Raw genomic sequence first — 19,717 nt, forward strand, 5'->3', positions numbered from 1 at the left:
CATTTAAGGAAGACCAGTGGCCTCTGGCTCTTGACCTTTGCAACTGCTCTCTTGCCTCAGTCAAGACACTAAGTCCCCAGTATCCTCACTAGAAAGAGGGGTGGCTCCTTTAGCCGACACTTCTGGAGTGCCCATATCCTCCGGTCGCCATGGAAACAATGAATTATTGCCCACCGGTTTCAAGTCAGCCAGCTCCTCTGGGGGAAGCAGGCTCACACCACTGACAGCCCACCAAGTGACTCGTGTCACGGCAGAAAGAGCCCCCAGCACAGCTGGCTGAGAGGAATGCCCCGCAGTCACTGCCCCTAAGGACAACTGGTGCAGGGGGAGCACGCACTTCACCTCTCCCCCAGGAACAGCTGCCAAAAGAGCACAGCCCTCGGTTCCCCTCGCAGGCATGCGCCAGCCCCTCTCTCGCACGGAGTGAGGTGCTTCCACTCAGCCATGAGGCTTGTGCACACACCAGCCATTTCTGCCCGCACACGGCTTTGGCGGCAGTCGAGAGCTGCCAGCCCTGCCCCCTCCCCGACAAGCATCTAGGGCGTGTCACATTCCCACCTTCACAGCCACCAAGAAGGGGGACCCTGAGCCGGGGCTAGTCGGGGTTCCCAGCTCACACTCCTCCAGGAGAAATACATCTTCATCTTCCAGAACCTTGTCCAAAAAGCCTATTGCCTCCTCTTCCTCTTCCATGGCAGCCGGAGCCCGCGGAGGGCAAACAGGAAGCAGGGTCCACGCAGCAGCAGCAGCAGCAGCCGCCGCCGCCGGGAGAGAGGCAGGCAGGCAGGCAAGCGGGCGGGAGGGAAAGCGCGCGGGGCAGGCCTACACCAGCATGCTGGCCTCCCCGGAGTCAGTCCTGGCACCTGGCCACCGGCTCCCGATGAAAGGCTCCATTATGAACCTTTTCCTGCTGCCGCTTTCCAGCCCTCCTGGGCGCGGGGCTGCGGGCCCGCCTCCTGCGCGTCCCCACCCTGCGAAAGGGGAAGCCTGGCCTTCGGGTAGCCCCTGCCGGCCGGCCGGCAGCTTCTCGCGCAAAGTCGGCCTCCGCCGGCGTTTCAGGGCTGTCACCCGGACCGTGGCGAGGCGGGCGGCGCAGCTGCAGGCGCCCTCCGCGGCCCTTCCTGGCTAGCGCACCGGCCCCGCGCAGGCGGGGCCCCGGACGCCGCTCAGTCCTCGCGCTCTGCTCGCCCCGGCCGCCCCGCTGGCCGCTGTGTCCCGGCGCCCGGCCGCCGCGTTCCCGGCCCCACAAAGCCCGCCCTTTCTGGACTCGGAGGCTCGCGTTTGCTCTGAATACACAGGAAATGCACGTCTTGACTTGCGAGGTGGAGCCGTTCGTTCCCTCTGTGGTCACCGGGCAAGCGGCTGGCGGAGGCTTCTGATGCGGAGGAGGAGGGAGGGAGGAGGCCGCAGACAGGCCGGGCGGGCGCAGGGGGAGGTCTGCTTCCCAGAGACAGGCTTTATTTACAACTTCTCGCTAGAGCCGGCAGGCAGGGGGAAGCAGGAGAGTAGCTTAGTCGCACAGCCGTCCCCCCCCCCCTCCCTCCACCAGGTCACCACCGGTCACCGTGGGAATCTCATGAGCCGGAGCCCCCTTCGCACCTTGGCCTCAGTCTCCAACACCTATGCCAAGGGAGGCCCAGGCCCGGTGAGAAACCACAGTTGTCATCCCTACCACGGATGGATGAACAAGACTTGGGGGGGGGGGGGAGTGGGGGGGGCACCTGTCCTGCCTCACCCCCAACAAGAGCTGAGTGTCAACCAGAGTCCTGAGCACGTGTCACCTGGCGCCACAGACCAACCAGATGTCACGTTCCACCTGTGAGTGGGGTAGCACCCACTCACAGGTGCTACCAAGACTGGCAACGCCACTTCCTTGGAGGAGTTTACCCTCAAGAAGGGCCTCCCCCAACAGAAGCAGCTCTACAAGGCCAGGACACCTAAGACCTAGGACAGGTAGCATTGCCAGCTCTGCCCATTCCCAGCTTGCTTCTCATCCTTACAGAAACTAAATTCATCCAAAGGGTGAAGCCCCAGTGTAGGTCTCCTAGCCCGGATCCCTGAGATGCACACAACTCTACTTTCAGGGGGGAGGAGTCTAGAGGCAGTTCCGGGAACAGTCTTCCACGACACAAAATCAAGGACAATGATGACAAACACTAGTACCCCTGAGGGTGCAGGTGAGGTAATCAGTGAAGGAACCAGGTAGGGCTGGGCAAGCTAGATAAACCTCCCTGGCTCCAGCTGATGGCTGCTAAAGGTAAAGCAGGCTCCTGATTGCCTTTCTCTGTTGAAGTGAGAAATCTGGATTCTTGGGTGAAATCTCCTGATTTAAAAAGGATTGCAAATAATTTACATCTTTTAAGAAACATGATGCAGTTTAAGTGAACGGCATCTGTGCCCTGAATTATTAGGTCCACCGATTACGGGGCTGACTTTATTCTTGCAATGGGTTGTTTCTTTGAGGAAAAGTCAGGACTCTTGTGTGGGGAAGGTTCCCTGAGTGTCTCCTTTGTCCCATTTCCTCACTGGACCGGGTATCTTGGAGTCAAATTTAGCTTCACACACTACTAAAAGACCATTTATCTGTGTAAACCTGTATCTTAGCTTCCACCAACCAGGCAGTGCAGAGTCTGAGGCTGTCTGTCAGTGCCTCGTGTGTCCATGACCAGTCTTTCATACACATATCACATTCCCTGTCAGGTGACAATTGTACAGCCACAGGATAAAGAGTCAAACTGTCAAGACCATTTCCAAAGGAAGGTCAAACTGGGCACCATCCTGAGCCCAGGTGGTGCCACCTTCTCTCTGCTTCACCTCCCTGCTCAGCACCTTAGCTGAGAAGAGCTCTCTGCTGAGCCCCCAAGCTGGGTGGAGAGGAGAAAAAAAAAAAGAATGGGCATGGTTTCTATCCCCACTTCCAAAAAAAAAATTCTGTAGAAGTTTGGAGCTCTAGATGGGGTTCCTGTCAATCTCTCAGTAGTAGAAAACCTGTTCTTGCTGGTCACAGGCTCCATCTTGTTACCAAATACAGAGATATGGGATGGGTTATCCGGGGCCCTAGATACTGTCAGGCCTTGGTCAGGGAACTGTCCCCTCACCCCAACCCCCTCTCCCTCCAGTCCCTGGTTTTTCCCTGTCCCTGCCCTGGCTGGGTTATAAATAGCCAGGGCACATATGAAGGGCCCTTTCAGCCACAATTCCTCATTTGGTTTGGGCGGGTAAGGCTGTTCCCAGGGTTTGGGAACAACCAGGCCTGGCGTTCCCCAGGGCACAAGTGTGTCAGCTTGGGGCCTTGTGCCACAGGTTCTTCTGTCTCCACCCTGCAGGATCCAGTGCCTGGCATGAGCTGCTCACGTAGGTCAGACAAGCAGGAGGCATGAGAGAAGAGCTAGAACTCCAAGGAACACTGGGTGTCCCTTCCTCCACCCAGGAGATCATGAGGCGCCCTTAACAGTCTTTTAGAGTATACCTGTCTTTATTCCTCACACCCCTAGCATGGTGGGATCAGCACCCAATTCTTCCCCAAAACCTTGAACCTCACAGAAGCGACTCACTCAACATCCAAGGCATCTCTGCTCCACCCCACTCCAGTTGCCTGGAATTTCCAGTGAGTAACTAGGATGCCCCCTCCACTGGACTCCTCAAAGGCCCTCAGTCCTCTCCCTGGAGGGGGAGTGATTCACAAGTCCCCAGAGTGCTCCCTCCCTTTCCTTCACAGATGCCCTGAGCTGGAACTGAGCTTCCTCTCTGTGTCCTCCACACTCTGCCTGCTTCAATCTGGCTCCTGAGCCTCCTCTCCAGAGAAGCAGCCACTCTAAAGGCCCCCAACTGCCTGTTCCAGAGGCAGAGGCCCCCCCTTTCCTAAGGTTCACCTCTGCAGTCTGGACTTTTCAAAACCCTTAGTTCTCTTGGCCATGGAGTTGCTACTTGTGACCACTCCTTGGTTTAGGCTGGCCCTTCTTTCTCCTGCCCCCTATACATGAGGAGGCCTCTACTCAGACCCCTGTGCTCTATCTTTGGAGAACTCATCCCTTCTTAACTGCTAGGCCGCCAGCAACTCATCACCATCCCCAGGCCCAGCATCTTACTAGGCTCTGTCTGTCTGACACCTGCACTGACAGTTAGATCTCCTCCCCTGGGAGATGCCCATGCAGCCTCAACTCCACATATCCAGACCAGGAGGCCCCTCCTCCTCCCTAAACCAGCTTCCCCTTTTGGCTTCTCCACTTTTGTTGGTGGGTCGCCATCTCATGGCTCTTCTTCCTTCTGGCCCTACACATCCCTTTTACCAGGTCCTTAGGTTCTTCCTTTTTTTTTTTTTTTTTTCTTTTTCCAAATCTACCACCCAACCAAGGTTTGCAGCATTCATACCCACACAATCCCAGTTGCTTGGACTCCCCATGTCATCTGTCATCTACCTGTTCACTGACTCCATTCATTCATACCCTGAAAAGGCCTGGCAGGGCAGACACACGACCTGAAACAGGACCCCTGCCATTGGCCCACTCTTGATCCACTGAGGGTGAAGAATGTCTGAATAAAGGAGGCACAGTTCTCATTCATCAGTCTCGATGGGAACACTGGACAAAGCCACCAGTCCTGATAGAGAGAGAGGAGGAAAACTTCACAGGAGAGTGCCTTTTGGGTGTCACTTGGGTGTGAGGAAGAACCCAAGGGTGATTGAACCCAAGGGTGCTTTACCACTGAGCTACTCCCCAGCCCTTTTCATTTTTTGAGACAGGGTCTTGCTAAGTTGCTGGTCTCACTAAGTTACTAAAGCTGGTCTCAAACTTGTGATCCTCCTGCCTCAGCCTCCAGAGTTGCTAAGATTATAGGCTTGCACCACCATACTCAGCATAGGAAAGGGTTTCTAAGCACAGAGAAGAAAGCTTGCATGTGTGTGTTTGGGGGTGGTGGCACTGGGGACTGAACCCAGGGTCTTGCATATGCTAGGCAATGCTCTACCACTGAGCTACCACCCCAGCCCTTTTTATTTTGTTTTGAGACAGGGATTTGCTAAATAGCTCAGGCTGTCCTTGAACTTGTGATTCTCCTGCCTCAGCCTCCAAGTAGCTAGAATTACAGGTGTGTGCCACTGTGTTTGGCATGAAATGTTTTTTTTTTTTTTAAGGAGAGAGAGGGAGAGAGAGGGAAGGAGGGAGGGGGAGAGAGAGAGAGAGAGAATATTAGAATGAATGAATCTTTTTTGTAGATGGACACAACACAATGCCTTTATTTTATTTTTTATGTGGTGCTGAGGATCGAACCTAGGTCCCACCCGTGCTAGGCGAGCGCTCAAGCGCTCTACCGCTGAGCCACAATCCCAGCCCCATGAAATGGTTTCTTAAGGAAACCCAGGAGACATAGAGAACAGAAGAGAAAAAGGCTAGGAGACAAACAGGGAGAGGCTGGCTGGAGCCAATGAGGCACCCAGACCAGATCCACATCTCCAAGACTCCAGTGGATTACTCCCTACCAATGGCCTTCTCTCACACTCCTCCTTCACCCTCCTAGTCCCTTACGACTCAGTCTACAAGTCTGCTGTGCACCAGGCAAGCACCATGCTCACACTCAGAATGCAGTCACAAACAGGAGATACTGTGTTTACCTTCATGGAGCTAATGGTCTCAGCAGAAGAGTGACCATTGTGCTGACTCCCAAGGCAGAGCCAAGGGACGGGCAATGCCAGGGGAAGGGCAGGACTGGGGAGAGGCACATTTTAGAACTATTCAGTTGAAGTGCCATTGCTCTGGAAGGGGTAACATGGAAATATCTATTGTTGATTTTAAATGTTCACACCCTCTGACTCAGCAATTCCACTCTAGGGAATTTCTCTGAAAAAAAAAATACTTCTAGAAGGACACAAAGATATATATATTTAAGGATGTTCATTGCTGCAATATTTATACCAATGAAGACTGGAAAGAGCCCAAATGTCTATCAAAAGTGGACTGGTCTGGCAGGGCAGAGTGGTGCCTACCTGTAACCTCAATAACTCCAGAGGCGGAGGCAGGAGGATTGAAGTTAGACACCAGCCAGGGCAATTTAGCAAGACCCTTTCTCAAAATAAAAAAAATAAAGCTGGGTGTGGTGACCTAAGCCTGTAATCCCAGTGCCTAGGGAGGCTAAGAGCAGGAGGATCATGAGTTCAAAGCCAGCCTCAGCCACTTAGCGAGGCCCTAAGAAACTCAGCGAAACCCTGGCTCTAAATAAAATATTAAAAAGGGCTGGGGATGTGACTCCGTGGTTAAGTGCCTCTAGGTTCAAACCCCCTACTAAAAAAAAAAGAAAGAATAAAAAAGGGCTAGGGATGTAGACCAGTGGTAGAGCACTTGCTTAGTATAAGGCCCCAGCACTACAAAAGGAAAAAAGAAAAGGGGTGGGGGCTGGTTAAATAAATTACACCCATAGAACGAAATACTGCATACATTCAGGAAGAGGAATAAGGTTGATCTTTAATTACTAGTATGCAAGATGTCTTAGTCTTATTAACTAAAACAACATGAGCAAACTTCATAACTACCAATAGCATGATCTTGTTTATATATATGTATATATACACATATAATAATGCATGGAAAAAAAATGAGAAACTTACAACTAACTCTTGGCAGGTCTCTGTGTAGGATGCAAGTTAAAGAGACTTTCGCTTTCCACATTATGTATTCTGTTGTTAGACTTTTTAGTGATGCAATCAGGGAAAATAAAGAAGCTATAAAAATAAATGTGGGGGATGGGGGTTTTGCTCAGTGGCAGAGCACATGCTTAGCATGCGCAAGGCCCTGGGTTCCATCCCTGGCACCACAAAAAAGAAGAAGTCTGTTAAATACTATGACTGGGAATTTAGAGTAAGCTCAGGGTACAAAGGAGGTCCATCTGAGGCAGCAAAGAAGTCACTGGGAGGCTCCCTGGAGGAGACATTAAAACTCAGACGGAAAAAAAAAATGAGCAGGGGTTAGCCATGCCAGTGGGGGCTGGGAGACAGACAGGAAGGAGAATGTGAGGCCCAGTAAAATGAGCTCTATCTGGCTGGAGGACAAGGAGTGTTCACAGACTCATTCACACAGTATTTACTGAGTACCTACTATGTTCTAAGCCCTGAGAACTACAAGGAGCAAAAGTTTTGTTACAAAACGGACAAACCCCTCATGGAGTTGACATTCCAGTAGGGGACTGGTCACTATGAGGCTGCAGAGGTACAGGCAGGGGTCAAGTGGTCAGATCAGTCAGGGTCTGGATTTCACCTGTCAGACAAAGGGAAGGCATGGGAGGGTTTTTAGCAGGGAGTGACATGACCATTGTTTAATGCCTCCCTCTGGCTGACATCAGATTTCTCTTTCTAAAACACTGTTCACTCTGTGCCCAGCAGGAAGCCACTAAATCAGCCCAAACAAGGGCAGCGGGGCCTGGCTGATGACTCAGGCGGTCACACTCCAGACAAGAAACTCTGGAAGGGCCAGGCACATTCCCACCTCCGGGCTCCACTGGTTGCAGTTCTCTTGGCCTGAAGCACTTTCTCCCTCCTCCTGGCCTGTCCCCGGCTCTTTCTTGGCAGAAGCTCAAGCCCCACTCCAAACTTTTGGAGTTCAGTAGATCTTGGGTCAATGAGAACTGCCCCCAGAGGCCAGTGCCAGGCAGGGAGAGTCACTACAGCTGCAGATAGCACCAGAGTCACTATCCTCCTAACCTTGTTCCCTCCTCTGCCTTCCCTTTCTCTGTTATAGAACACTGTGTGAGTATAATCTCAGCAACTCAGGAGGCTAAGGCAGGAGGACCACAAGTTTGAGGCCAGCCTCAACAAGCTGGCAAGACCCTAAGCAATTTAATGAGACCCTGTTTCAAAATAAAAAATTAAAAAAGGGCTGGGGATGTGACTCAGAGGTAAAGCACCCCTAGTACAAAAAAAAAAAAAAAAAAACAGAACCCAAAACAAAACAAAACCCCTGCCAGATCTGTAACTCTGGGCAAGGCATCCTTATCTGTTAAGTGGGGATAATCATAGCACCAATCCTAGGATCCTGTAGGGTCTGGTGCACACGGGGTGGTGCTGGGAGTGTGGTAAGCCCTCAGCTAGCTCCAGCTGTTCCCCCTCTTCTTTGGAAGGTGCTGTGTGTTGGAAAAATACAGAAGAGGGGCTCCTAGCCCACTCAGACTCACCTCTTAAGTGTTCCAATGAACCCAGTGCCCCTCCACTCCCCCAAACCAGACCATTCTCCTTTCCCAAAACCTCCAGTGGCTTTCCCACATTCCAGAAGGTACACAGCTCCCTTACTTATCATATTCTTCTGGATCAGTGCCCCAGAAGAGCATAACCCACTCTCAAGGCTACCTTCTGCAAGATCCCCTCCCTCCCTTTGGGTATTTATATCTCTCAAGGCTGTTGCTCAGAGGACCTGGAAATAAAGGAATTTGGGGCTAGGGGGTGTAGTTCAGTGGTAGAGCATGTGCTTAGCATACGCACAGACTTGAGTTCAATACCCAGCACTTCAAAAAAAGAAAGAACAAAAGGAAAAATAAAAAGGGTTTAACAAAAAAAATATAGGAGTTTTTTTTTTTTTTTTTTTTTTTGTATGTGTGAATCCCTTGATCATATTAATTCCCCACAGCACCCGAAACAGTATATTGTAAAAAGTGGGTGCTGGAGCCAGTACACACCTCTATTCCCAGTAACTCAGGAGGCTGAGGCACAGGGATGGCAAGTTCAAGGACAATCTCAGCAACTTAGTGAGGTCCTGTCTCAAAAAAAATAATAAAATTAAATTAAAGGGCTGGTGAGATGTAGCTCCATGGTAAAGTGCCCCTGGGTGCAAGCCCCAATACTGCCACCTCAAAAAGGTGGGTGCTCAGAAACACTTAGTGAGTGGAAACAATACCAGGAGGCTTACAGGGCAAGGCGAGGGGTTGCCCACGAAGCTAAATCAAGGGGCTCAGGTTAGATGATAGCTCTCATGGAACAGTCATATAAAGGGGGATCCTAGGGCTAAAGGGAACTCAAAAGACATGGCATGGTGACAGAGCACTTTTGTAATCCCAGCAACTTGGGAGGCTGAAGCAGGAGGATTGCAGCTTTGAGCCCAGCCTCAGCAACTTAGCGGGACCTTGTCTCAGAATAAAAAATAAAAAAGGGCTGGGGATGTGGCTCAGTGGTTAAGCACCCCGGGGTTCAATCCCTGGTACCAAAAACATAGAATAAAAGGGGCTGGGTTTGTGGCTCAGTGGTAGAGCACTTGCTTAGCACGTGTGAGGCACTAGGTTGGATCCTCAGCACCACATAAAAAATAAATAAATAAAGGTATTGTATCCATCTACATCTAAAAATAAAATAAAATAATAAAAATCCACTAACAATGAAGGAATCTCCTCTCTACCTTCAGTCCCCAGCCTCTGCTTGAATCCTTCCAAGGACAGGAAACTCATTACTTATCTTGTTGCTGGACAGTTCCAGCAGCTGAAAACCTAGTTTGAGGTGTTAATGTACTCAGCTCTTGCCTCCCAGTAACTCTATTCTCATCCTGTCCTCCAGGGCAACCCAAGATACTTTTATTTTAATTGGATAGTGTCCACCTCATTCAAATGCCAGTATGGAGGGGCATGCAGTCAGCAGTCTCCCCACCCCAGCCCCAGCCACTTGCTGACACACACCCCTACTAGGCTGGGGGTGGGGAGTGGCCCTGGGATCCTATATCACATACCTGGGTTCATAGGTACCATTTACCCAACCTGAACACTTGGATCTATCTTCCCTAGTGGCACCTCACCTTGCCCTGTGAGCCCTATGGGGCCATTTCCATTCACTTAAGTCTTTTCTCAGAACCGTCTTTTTCCATTTAGTAAATGCCAAATGTCCTGGGCCAGCAGTGGGGGTAGGAATGGGGGGGGGGGCCCTGCCCTAAACAGCTGTTCTAGACACTTCGCTTTCTAACCTCCTTTTAGAGCCACAGTTCTGAGTCAGTGGTGATTTTCAACCTCCAGGAGGAATTTGGCAATGTCTGGATACCTTCTTCTTCTTCCGATTTTTGTTTGTTTATTTGTTTGTTTGTTTGTTCTGGGAGTGAACCCAGGGGTACTCTACCACCGAGCTTACATTCCCACTCATTTTGAATTTTTAAATCTTACTTATTGATTTATGGACTAGGGATTGAACTCAGGGGTATTCTACCATTGAGCTGCATCTCCAGTCCATTTTTTTAAAATGTATTTATTTTTTATTTTTTGGTACTGGGGATTGAACCCAGGGGTGCTTAACCATTGAGCCATAACCCCAGCCCTTTTTTATGTTTTATTTAGAGATAGGGTCTCAGTGAGTTGCTTACAGCCTTGCTAAGTTGCTGAGGCTGGCTTTGAACTCACGATCCTCCTGCCTCAGCCTCACAAGCTGCTGGGATTACAGGTATGTGTTACTCAGTTTTCATTTTTATTTTTAGACAGGGTCTCACTAAATTGTTGAAGCTGGCCTCAAAGTTGCAATCCTTCTGCCTCAGCCTCCCTCCCAAGTCAGTGGAATTATAGGTGTGTGCCACTGTGTCTGGCCCTGGATACATTTTTGAATGTTACAACTTGAGGATGCTACTGGCATTGAGTAGGGAGAGGTCAGGGACGCTGCTCAACAGCCTACAATGTGCAGAGCCTACAATGTGCAGACGGACCCCTCATAACAAAGGATTGTCTGGCCCTTTCCAGATTATAACCCCTGCTTGAGATGCACTTCAAAACCAGAAGCCGGGCTCTGAGGAAGGAGTCAGGTGAATATTTGTAAGGCCAAACCCAGTGAGCCGAGCCCTTCGCTGTCTGTTTCCTGGCTCTACCTTTCCTCCTCAGTGCACAGATCCTGACAGGGGTCAGTGTCCAGCAAGGGGGTGCGTAGAGCTTCAAGGGAACACGCTCTCTATGAGGGGACAGGGAGGGAGGGCACATGCTGCCTACGTGGGAAATGGCTCAGATCAAGTCTAAACCCTTGTTATGGTGAAATAATGTAAGAGCTTAACCAAATCAGTGCAAAAATCCACTTGAATGGATTAACTGGGTGGTAACTATAGGCAGGTAAGGTGTGGCTGGAGGAGGGGTGCCCAGGGTGTGCCTTTAGGGAATATATTTTATCCCTGGTGAGCAGAGCTCTCGGGCTTCCTGATTGTAATGTCCTGAGCTGTTTTTCCTCCTTCATACTCTTCTTTTTCTTTCTTTTTTTTTCTTTTTTGGCACCAGGATTGAATCCAGGGGTGCTTAACCACGGAGCCACAACCCCAGCTCTTTCTATATTTTATTTAGAGACAGTGTCTCTCCAAGTTGCTAAGGCCCCGCTAATTTGCTGAGGCTGGCTCTGAACTCCGATCCTCCTGCCTCAGCCTCCAGAGCAGCTGGGATCACAGGGGTGCACTATCGCGCCAAGCTCCTTCATACTCTTCTACCTTGATATTCTGCCTCATCTTGGGATCAGAGCAATGGAGTCAGCTATGGACTGGGACGTCTGGATCTGTAAGCACCAAATAAACTTTTCCTTCTCTAAAATTGTTCGTGTCAGGTCTTTTGGTCACAGAGGCAGGGGAAAAAAAAAAAAAAAAGCTAACTACAACAACCCCCTTCCCAGACACTGGGCTCTTTCCTTGGTGTCTCTGTCTTTCCCTTGAGTTCCCCAGGGTGACACTCCCCAGAAGGGCTTTCGCCCAGCAGGAATATTGAGCCATCCTTGATGGGACCAGAGCAGGATGGGGAAGGACCAAGGGTAGTCAGAGCTAGAAGCCCATGAGAGAGCTGGGGTTCACATCCCAGGCAGGGTTCAAACTCAGCTAGCTCCCCAGGAGGTATTTAATTCCATTGACAGCTAAGGGGACAGAGTCTCAATGAGCTGCCAAAAGTCACATGGCCAGATAGAGGTAAAACAAGGGCGCTTGGGCTCACATTCTGGAGAAGACCCAGAGCGGGGTGGTTACCAGTACCCCAACCCTGAGGAGGCTGTGTAGCCTCCCTGCGCCCTAGTTTCCACGTACGTAAAAGGAGCGAGAATGGTGCCCACCTCACAAGCTGGTGCTGAGGACCAAATGAGCTCATAGTTACGAAGCCCGACAGCAGTGCCTGGCAATTAGAAAGTGCCATGGGGAGGCTGGGGTTGTGGCTCAGTGGTAGGGCGCTCGCCTAGCGTGTGTAAGGCACTGGGTTTGGTTCTCAGCACCACATATAAATAAATAAATAAAGGTCCAATGACAACTAAAAAAAATATTTTAAAAAAAGAAAGTGCCATGGAAGTATTTGCATTTTTACTCTTCTTTCTGCCACACAGGCCAGAGGGTGAGGACTCCCTGTGTCCCTCCAGATGGAGGCTAATGGCCCATCACCATGCTGGGCAGGAGGTCAACAAGAACATCTTCCACGTGAAAGAAAAACACTCTGTCCTTGTTAACACTGAGGAGTGGAGAAGCCAGGTCACAATGACAGAAAATAGTCTCTGGGGTAAGAGCCTGCTGATTCCCTGTCGCCCTTGTGCACCTGGGTGGTCCAGCTTCTGCCCCCAGGTGTCTCACCTCTGGGTGGCTGAACACCCCAGGCTTTCAAGACACTTGTTTTAGGGGGCAATTTAACACCATGTTGGTGTGATTATTTGGGTCCAACACATTCTGTCTCTCTCCCTGTCTCTCCAAAGACTTCAGGACCTCAAGGGCAGAGAACGCATCTTGTTGGACCCATCCTCTTATCTATGGTACCTGGATAATTGCTGCTTTCTAAGTAGCCTGATTGGCGGATGTGAAATACATTAATGAACTAGGACCCCAGCACACTAGCAGGGAAGGGTCCAGACAGGATGCGAGAGCCACCAGGATCAGCTGGGCAGCCAGGTGGGTCCATCAGGGGAGATACCCTGGAGGGGTGATCAAGGCAGAGCTAGGTGGAAAAAGCAGTGAGGGGTGGCCTGGAGAGAACAGGGAGAGCGATCTAGGAAGGAGACCGAGGATCAAAACTCAAGCGTGTTATCTGCCTACTTCCGACTTAGTTCTTTCCCACCCTGCCCTTGAATTTGTTCATGGATAAAACAGTGGAACTCCCCCAGAGGCTGAAGGTGTTGGGTAGCAATGAAGCCCACGGGGCCCCTCGCAGAGCACCTGGCATGTGGGAGCCAGTTAGTAACCTCTTCTTTATAGCAGGGGAGAAATGGGGAGCAAGGTTACCCAGTCAAGGAGGCAGGCGAGCTGACAGCATGTCTGCCTCCACCGTGGCCATCCCTTAGCCACCTCACCAGGCCTGGGACAGAACATGAAGGCAGGAGAGTGGGGTGCAAGCTCAGAAGCTGCCGCTCTCCATCTGGCTCCCCCATTCACTTGGAAACAACCTGTTTCCTTTGCAACTTCAACCCCTAAGCCCTCAGGAGAGGACTGGGGAAGTAGGGAGAAGCCAGTGATTCTTCCCAGCTTTGTCCCAAGATTGCCCTTACCCTCTCTTCCTCCAAATGGTTCTGGGTGACCAAGAAGGAGGAAGAGAGGGTAAGGGCAACTCCAAGCACCATTTAAGAACCTCTGAGTACCTGAGCTGTCGATGGGGCCCACAGAGATGATCAGGGATTGGGGCTGCCAATCTCATAATAGCCGATGCATCCCACAAGTAACTATGTACACCTCCCAGACAGCAAGGAGGCCAGCAGTGAGTTATAAAAGCTTCACAGGGAAGGGGTGGGCATCTGAGCAGGACCTGGCAGCACCATTCCGACTGCAGCACCACAAGGACCCAAGCTTAAGTAAAGCTCTAGCTCCCTGGCTGTGTGGTCTCAGACAATGATGTCTCCTCTCTGAGACTCAGTTTCCTCCACCGTAAAATGGAGATAGAGCACATACATCATTGGGCCATCATAGACCTTAAATGAGACCACAAGCTCTGCAGCTGTGATGATGATGAGGAAGAGATGGGGGAAGAGGAGAAGGATAACAGTAATGGTGTCAACTCACCTCCATCCTTATCTGTGGCGTCTCCTGCCAGCTGGAGTCTGAACCATGAACAGACTTTACAATTTACAAAGCATTCTGCTAACACCGTCTCATGGAAAACTCGTGACTGCTGTCTGAGGTCAGGAGGGAGGAAATGCTCAGGATCTTCACAGATGGAGCTCAGAGAGGGCGAAGAACCTCCCTAAGGTCACAAAGCTACAAAGTGGTAGAGGAGGGACAGAACCTAGGTCTTCTCTTTGCCTGTGGTCCCTTTTTTATACCTCCCTAGAGGGGAGACAGGAGTTTATGGCCTATGGGGAGCAAGATTGTGGTCCTGGCTGGTGAACCTAAGCCCCCTACTTGTCAGCTGAGCTACAGTCCTCACTACTCCTTCCCAGTATGCAACGTGGCAATCCCAGTTAAACTGAACCATTGGTGGTCTGTGACCTTGATCCTGTGCCAGCGTGCTCTGCTCAACCTAGGCCTGGGGAATATCTGAAGGGCTGGGTTTTAGGGTTCATTCCATACCTCTGTGGGCTCAAACTAAGATGAGAACAGCAGAGTAAGGCATGTTGGGAAGTGAGAATATGTATCTGTCAACACCAGAGGCTTTGCTTCATCTGGGGCTACCACATGTGACAGGAGGGACCCAACCCCAGAGGTGGGCTGCAAAAGCAGATTTCTTGTTCAGCATGTGCTTACTAGATGGGGTCCTTGCAATGCTCCTGGTTCCCCACATCTCTAAAAGCCGATAAGAAAAGCCTCACAGACCTCAGTCACCAAGGGCTGAGCATGACAGTAAGCCAGACCCAATGCCCTGGGCCATCCTCTCAACAGCCCTTGGGGTAGTCAGTGCTATTTAGAGATGAAGAAACTGAGGCTGAGTGGTAATACGACACTGGTGCAATGTCTCACAGCTAGAGAGATTTTTGTCTTTCTAAAATTTAAGTTCTTTCCATTCTTTGGGCTGCTGAGAGTAAGACTGTGATTGCTGAATTTATGTGTCAATTTGAATGAACCACAGGGTGCCCAGATATATGTCTTAACAAAATTCTGAGTATGTCTGTGATGGTATTTCTAGATGAGATTAATATTCAAAACTGCAGACTGGGTAAAGCCAATTACCCTCATCAGTGTGAGTGGGCCTCATACAATCCACTGAAAACCCAAGTAGAACAAAAAGCTGAGTAAAAGGAAACTCTTCCTACTCGACTGCTAGAGCTGGGGCACTGGTCTTTTCTGGCCATTGGACCTGGATTGAAACATCAGCTGTTCTTGGACGACAAGTCCACTGGCTTTCAGACTGGAATTTCTGCCGTTGGCTCTCCAGGTTCTTATGCCTCTGGACTTGGATCAGAACTACACATTAACTCTCCTGGGTCTCAAGCAATCCACTGTAGAGACTGGGACTTCTCAGTCTCCATAATCACATAAGTCAATTCCTTCTAGTAAATCTCTTCATATATATTTATGTGTACACACACACACACACACACACACACCATACAGTTTCTATTTCTCTGAGGTACCCTGACTAACACAAAGACCAATCCTTTAGTTTCTAGGAGAGAGCTGACTGCTATTCGGGTGTAGAAGGCTCAGCTGCCAGCCTCTGCCAGAGGCCAGATATCTGAATATCTGATTTGGCTCTAAGTCCCCACTGTTCTCAAGTTCCCAAAAGGAAGACTGACCAAATGAGATCAGCCAGGTTGCAGAAACCTTGACTCTCTTTTCTTTTTTTTTTTTTAAACCAAAACATCCCCAAGTACTCAGGCAAAGATACTGGCACCCTCCAGACACCCCAACACAAACAGCAATACTTCCAGTGTCCACTAGATGGGGCCAGTGATACAGTGGAAAGGGCAGAAACACAGGGGCTGGAATTTTCCCTGCCATTCCCAAGTTGGATAAATTGCTCCCTACTCCTATTTGTAGAGGCTTCTAGTCAAAGATGTCAAAATCAATATGAGAGGCCCCACGCACTTCAGTGGATTGTCACTCTGTAGCAACTCTACATTTCAAAGTTCTCAAATTAGGTTATTCCCTTATGAGCCACCAAACAAAACGGGCAGCCACAAAGTAAAGTTACGGTCCCAAGCCTCAGAGAACCTGGTAGGGGCAGCTTCCCATGACGGGTGTGAGCTGTTTTACTAGAGAAAGTGCCAGACAGTACTTTTCACCAGGGAATCTAACATAGGACTGCCTGGGTGGGATGAACACCAGGAAGGAACGGGAGACGAGAGGCAGAGAGGAAGGCAGAAAGGGTATGGCAAGGACCTGGCCCTTGTGCTGAGGTGCTACAGGGCATCTCCCCGCAACTGTCCATAGCTGTGGCTCTGCCTAGGCATCTCTGAGCCCTGCAGTCACCTGAGACTGGAAGGCAGAGATGGGGAACATTCCCTTTGGTTGGGGTCCAGGTCACAGAATTCCTTCCTCTCCATGGGGTACCAAATCCTGTCCCTGCCTGTCCAAGATGGCTATCTCTAACCCATCACCTCTCCTTAGGAATAACGGAGGAACAACACCCCAGAACGCTAGCTGGGGGGAGCCTGAAGCTGACCAACACCCTTGCCCACCCCCTCCGCCTCCCACCTGCACCCCACCATCCCTGCCCAAACTTGTACTGCCTGGCAGCCACTGAGCTCTGCCTCGGCCTCTGTTGCCATGGCAACCGTGTGGCTTCCCCCAAGTGGGAAGCTGGTTGCCAAGGCCCTTGTTGCCAAAGGCTATAACAGCCACCCCAGTGTGTGAAGAGGGAGTGAGAGCCTGTGCAGGGGGTTCTCCAGAATGGTAGAGTCCAGGCAGCCTCCAGCTGGAGTGGGGGTGCTAGGCCCCAGAGAAGGGAAACGCATCACACCGTGTCTCTCAGCGTTGCTCTTCTGGGGGCTTCAGAGAAAAGAAAAAGAACTCCCACAAAACATAGCTGGACAAGCCTGAATCCAGCAGGACCAGGCACTCCTACAGCTCACCCCAAACACACACATGCCACCAAGAGAAACAGCTTTGATTCTTCTCCCAAACTCCAGAAAAAGAGCCCTGAGGAATCTCTGTCTTGCTGGCTCCTGTGTCTCAGAGGCACACACGCAAGCAGGGCCCAGAGTCTATCCCAGCAAAAGCAGGAATTACAACTATGTGTCCCTTCACACATTCCTACCCCCTGCCCTGTCTTGGAGGACAGGCTTAATACTCCTTATAAAACGCTTCTCTTGGGAGCAGAACTCCTGCCTCTGTTGACAAGAGGAGAGGTGGTCACCCACCAGGGTTTGCTCCCTTCCTGAGTGAAGAGCACAGGGCTGGAGGGGCTTCCAGGTCAGGCCAGACCACAGAAGCAGCTGTTTCTACCCGGCAGGGAGCACAAGACCATCCTTGGCTTGGCTGAGCCAGCACCTGGACATCCACGACCCACAGGCCATCTATACAGCCACTGTCCATCCTGGGTTCGGACAGAAGGGTCTGGTCCTTCCTGGAGCCCCCTCCCCACCCTGCTAAGCAGAGAGACTGCCAGGGAAAGACAGGAAGGAGGACCGGGTGTCTGGGAAGTATGGAAGCCAATGTTAGAGGGGAGACAGGTGCAGGGGTGGCAGAGAGCAGCAGGTGGGGGGAGAGGAAAGCAGAAGCCAGAGAGCGGTTCCCAATGGAATGAGAGGCCCGGAGCACCCAGAACACGGGGTCCCAGTCTGGCCCCAAGCAGAGCATGGCCGGGAGGCCCAGGATGCTCTACCAGCCTCCCCAGAAGGCTCCCCTCCCCAAATCCCAAAGGAAAAGCAGGTGTGTACCTACCCCAGGTGCCAGCCCCTCGGGTGGAGTGGGAGAGATGCCATCCCCGCCACCCTGGCTGCGGGCGCTGAGCTGGGGTGACATGGTGGGCGACTCGTCGATGTACGGCATGGTCTCCGAGCCCTCGGGGGGCCCCTTCTGCTCCTCATGCCCCTCTGCGTCGTAGTCGTCGGCCCCGTAGCTGAAGTCTGAGACAAGGAACAGGAAAGGCCACTGAGAGTCCTCCACGAGGGCTGCCAGGGACTGGTAGCGCAGTGGGCGCCGGCGGCGGCCCCCGGCTGCCATGGCCCCGGCCGCACCATGCACACCTGGACGGGGCAGGGGCTGCGCGGGGGCCCGGGCCTGGGGAGGGGGAAGCGCCAGCAGGCACCAGGCTCTGCTCGGTCACAGGCTGCTGGGAGTCGGGGAGGAGCGGCTCTGCTGTCGCCACCCGCTTAATAGCATGTCAGCCGCGTATTTGGAGCTGTTGTTGCCTTTGCCTCCTGCCTAATTCCACGTCTAAAAATCAACAGTGGGAGCAGGAGGCAGGACGCTTCCAACTCTCCTCTCTGAGTCACCATTTTGCTTTTTATAGGGACTAAGGAGTGGGGGCGGGCCGAGCGATGTCACTTCCTCAGCCCCTCCTCCTTAGGTACCATTTGTACACTGAGTCCCATCCCTCCAGGGGGGCCAGGGAGGCTTGGGAGGAGGGGTGGAGCAAGTGTGCTCAAGGGGGACCTCACCCCTCCAACCCAGGCCCTGGGCGCAGGACAGAGCCCAAGGCAGGCAGATGTGGGTGGGAGGGCTGTGCCCAGTCCTGGCAGGGACACGGTGAGCAGCAGACTCCTCAAAAGCCGGCACTTATGTCTATAATTCCAATGTAGGCTTCCTTCAGAGGAGGAGGGAAGGGAACACAACAGGAAGCCAAGCCGTGTTAACCCTCTCAGTACTGCCAGCCCCAGAGCCCACGCACACATGGGGACCCAGGGTTGGGCCATCAGGGGATAGGGCAGCCCCTCAGGGCTTGCACTGAAAGGGCTACCGCAGCAGTCTCAGAGAGGCCCCTGCATCACACACCCCAGCTGGGTCTCTCCTGCAGCAGGTGAGGGTCTCCGACTCCCCCAACCACTATCCCTCTGCCTATTTGCATCCCATCAGCCCAGAATGGAGGGGCCGGGACAAGGCCAGGCAGTGCTGCCTTCAGCTGGCTGGTGATGGGTCTCCTCAGGCTGAGGCCACCTTCTGGAGATGAGGGGACTCCTCTCTAACCCATCACCAGGCAGGAGCTAAGAACCTTTGGAGAACAACGGGAGCTGGCACGGTAGTGTATAGGGGGACCGCAAAGACCACAGTCTGTTCCCTGGGCTCCCAAGTAGCCTCAGTGTCAGCAGTGGTCTCTCCTTCATGCTGGACTGCCCAGCAGCCCCATCCATTTGTTAAATAGTCCCTGAGCATCTTCTAGGTGGGAGGTGTGGCCCCGTATCTTGGGATCATGCCCAGCGGGGTGAGAGGTCTGGCTGGGCCTGTCCTATTGTCTGCTCAGACATCGTGTCCTTCCTGGCAAACCAGCTCACACACTTATAGCATATGGCATCCTGGTGTCCTTGTTTTGGCCCTGCGTGTTTGTCCCTGAGCCCCTGAGACAGGACTGGGTGTCTCAACCATTGCTGTGTGCCCAGCACCCACGACCAACCCACGGCAGGCTCTCGGCAAGTGTGCGTGGCCAGAATGAATGAGAGGAAATACACCGTCGGTCTCAGGTCTCAGGTCTGAGCCGGGCCGTAGCAAGCCAAGTTCTCTGCAAAAAGGTCCTGGCTCCTCCTTCTCTGTCACAACATACCGGCCCCAGGGCAGCCAGCAGCCCAAGAATGGTGTCAACGGGTCACCAGGGCGCCTAGCCACGGCCACACTCAATCCAATCTGGCCTGTTGGCAGCTGAGAGCTTCCCCAGGCTCACTGCACCTGCTGCTGAGGATGTCCTCTCCGATCTCTAAGCTGACGGCCTATTAAGCTGTCAGGGAACACGGGCTGTTTATTTCCCAAGACAGGCCATG

General features: G+C 52.0%; 1 protein-coding gene across 2 annotated transcripts in view; it reads right to left on the minus strand.

Annotated features, from left to right (window-relative positions):
* Positions 1 to 19,717, minus strand: part of Abr (ABR activator of RhoGEF and GTPase) — a 189,504-nt gene that overhangs the window by 77,927 nt on the left and 91,860 nt on the right. Inside the window, exon 2 of one of the 2 annotated variants that reach the window (XM_027924429.2) lies at positions 17,688 to 17,872. In XM_027924429.2, coding sequence (XP_027780230.1) covers positions 17,688 to 17,872 — 185 coding nt within the window. Of the gene's footprint in view, positions 1 to 558; positions 1,367 to 17,687; positions 17,873 to 19,717 lie in introns of those variants that run through there. The other variant, XM_027924431.2, reaches the window with a different exon arrangement.

Source organism: Marmota flaviventris, chromosome 17 (assembly GCF_047511675.1).
Source record: "Marmota flaviventris isolate mMarFla1 chromosome 17, mMarFla1.hap1, whole genome shotgun sequence".
In the NCBI taxonomy this organism is placed as follows: domain Eukaryota; kingdom Metazoa; phylum Chordata; class Mammalia; order Rodentia; family Sciuridae; genus Marmota; species Marmota flaviventris.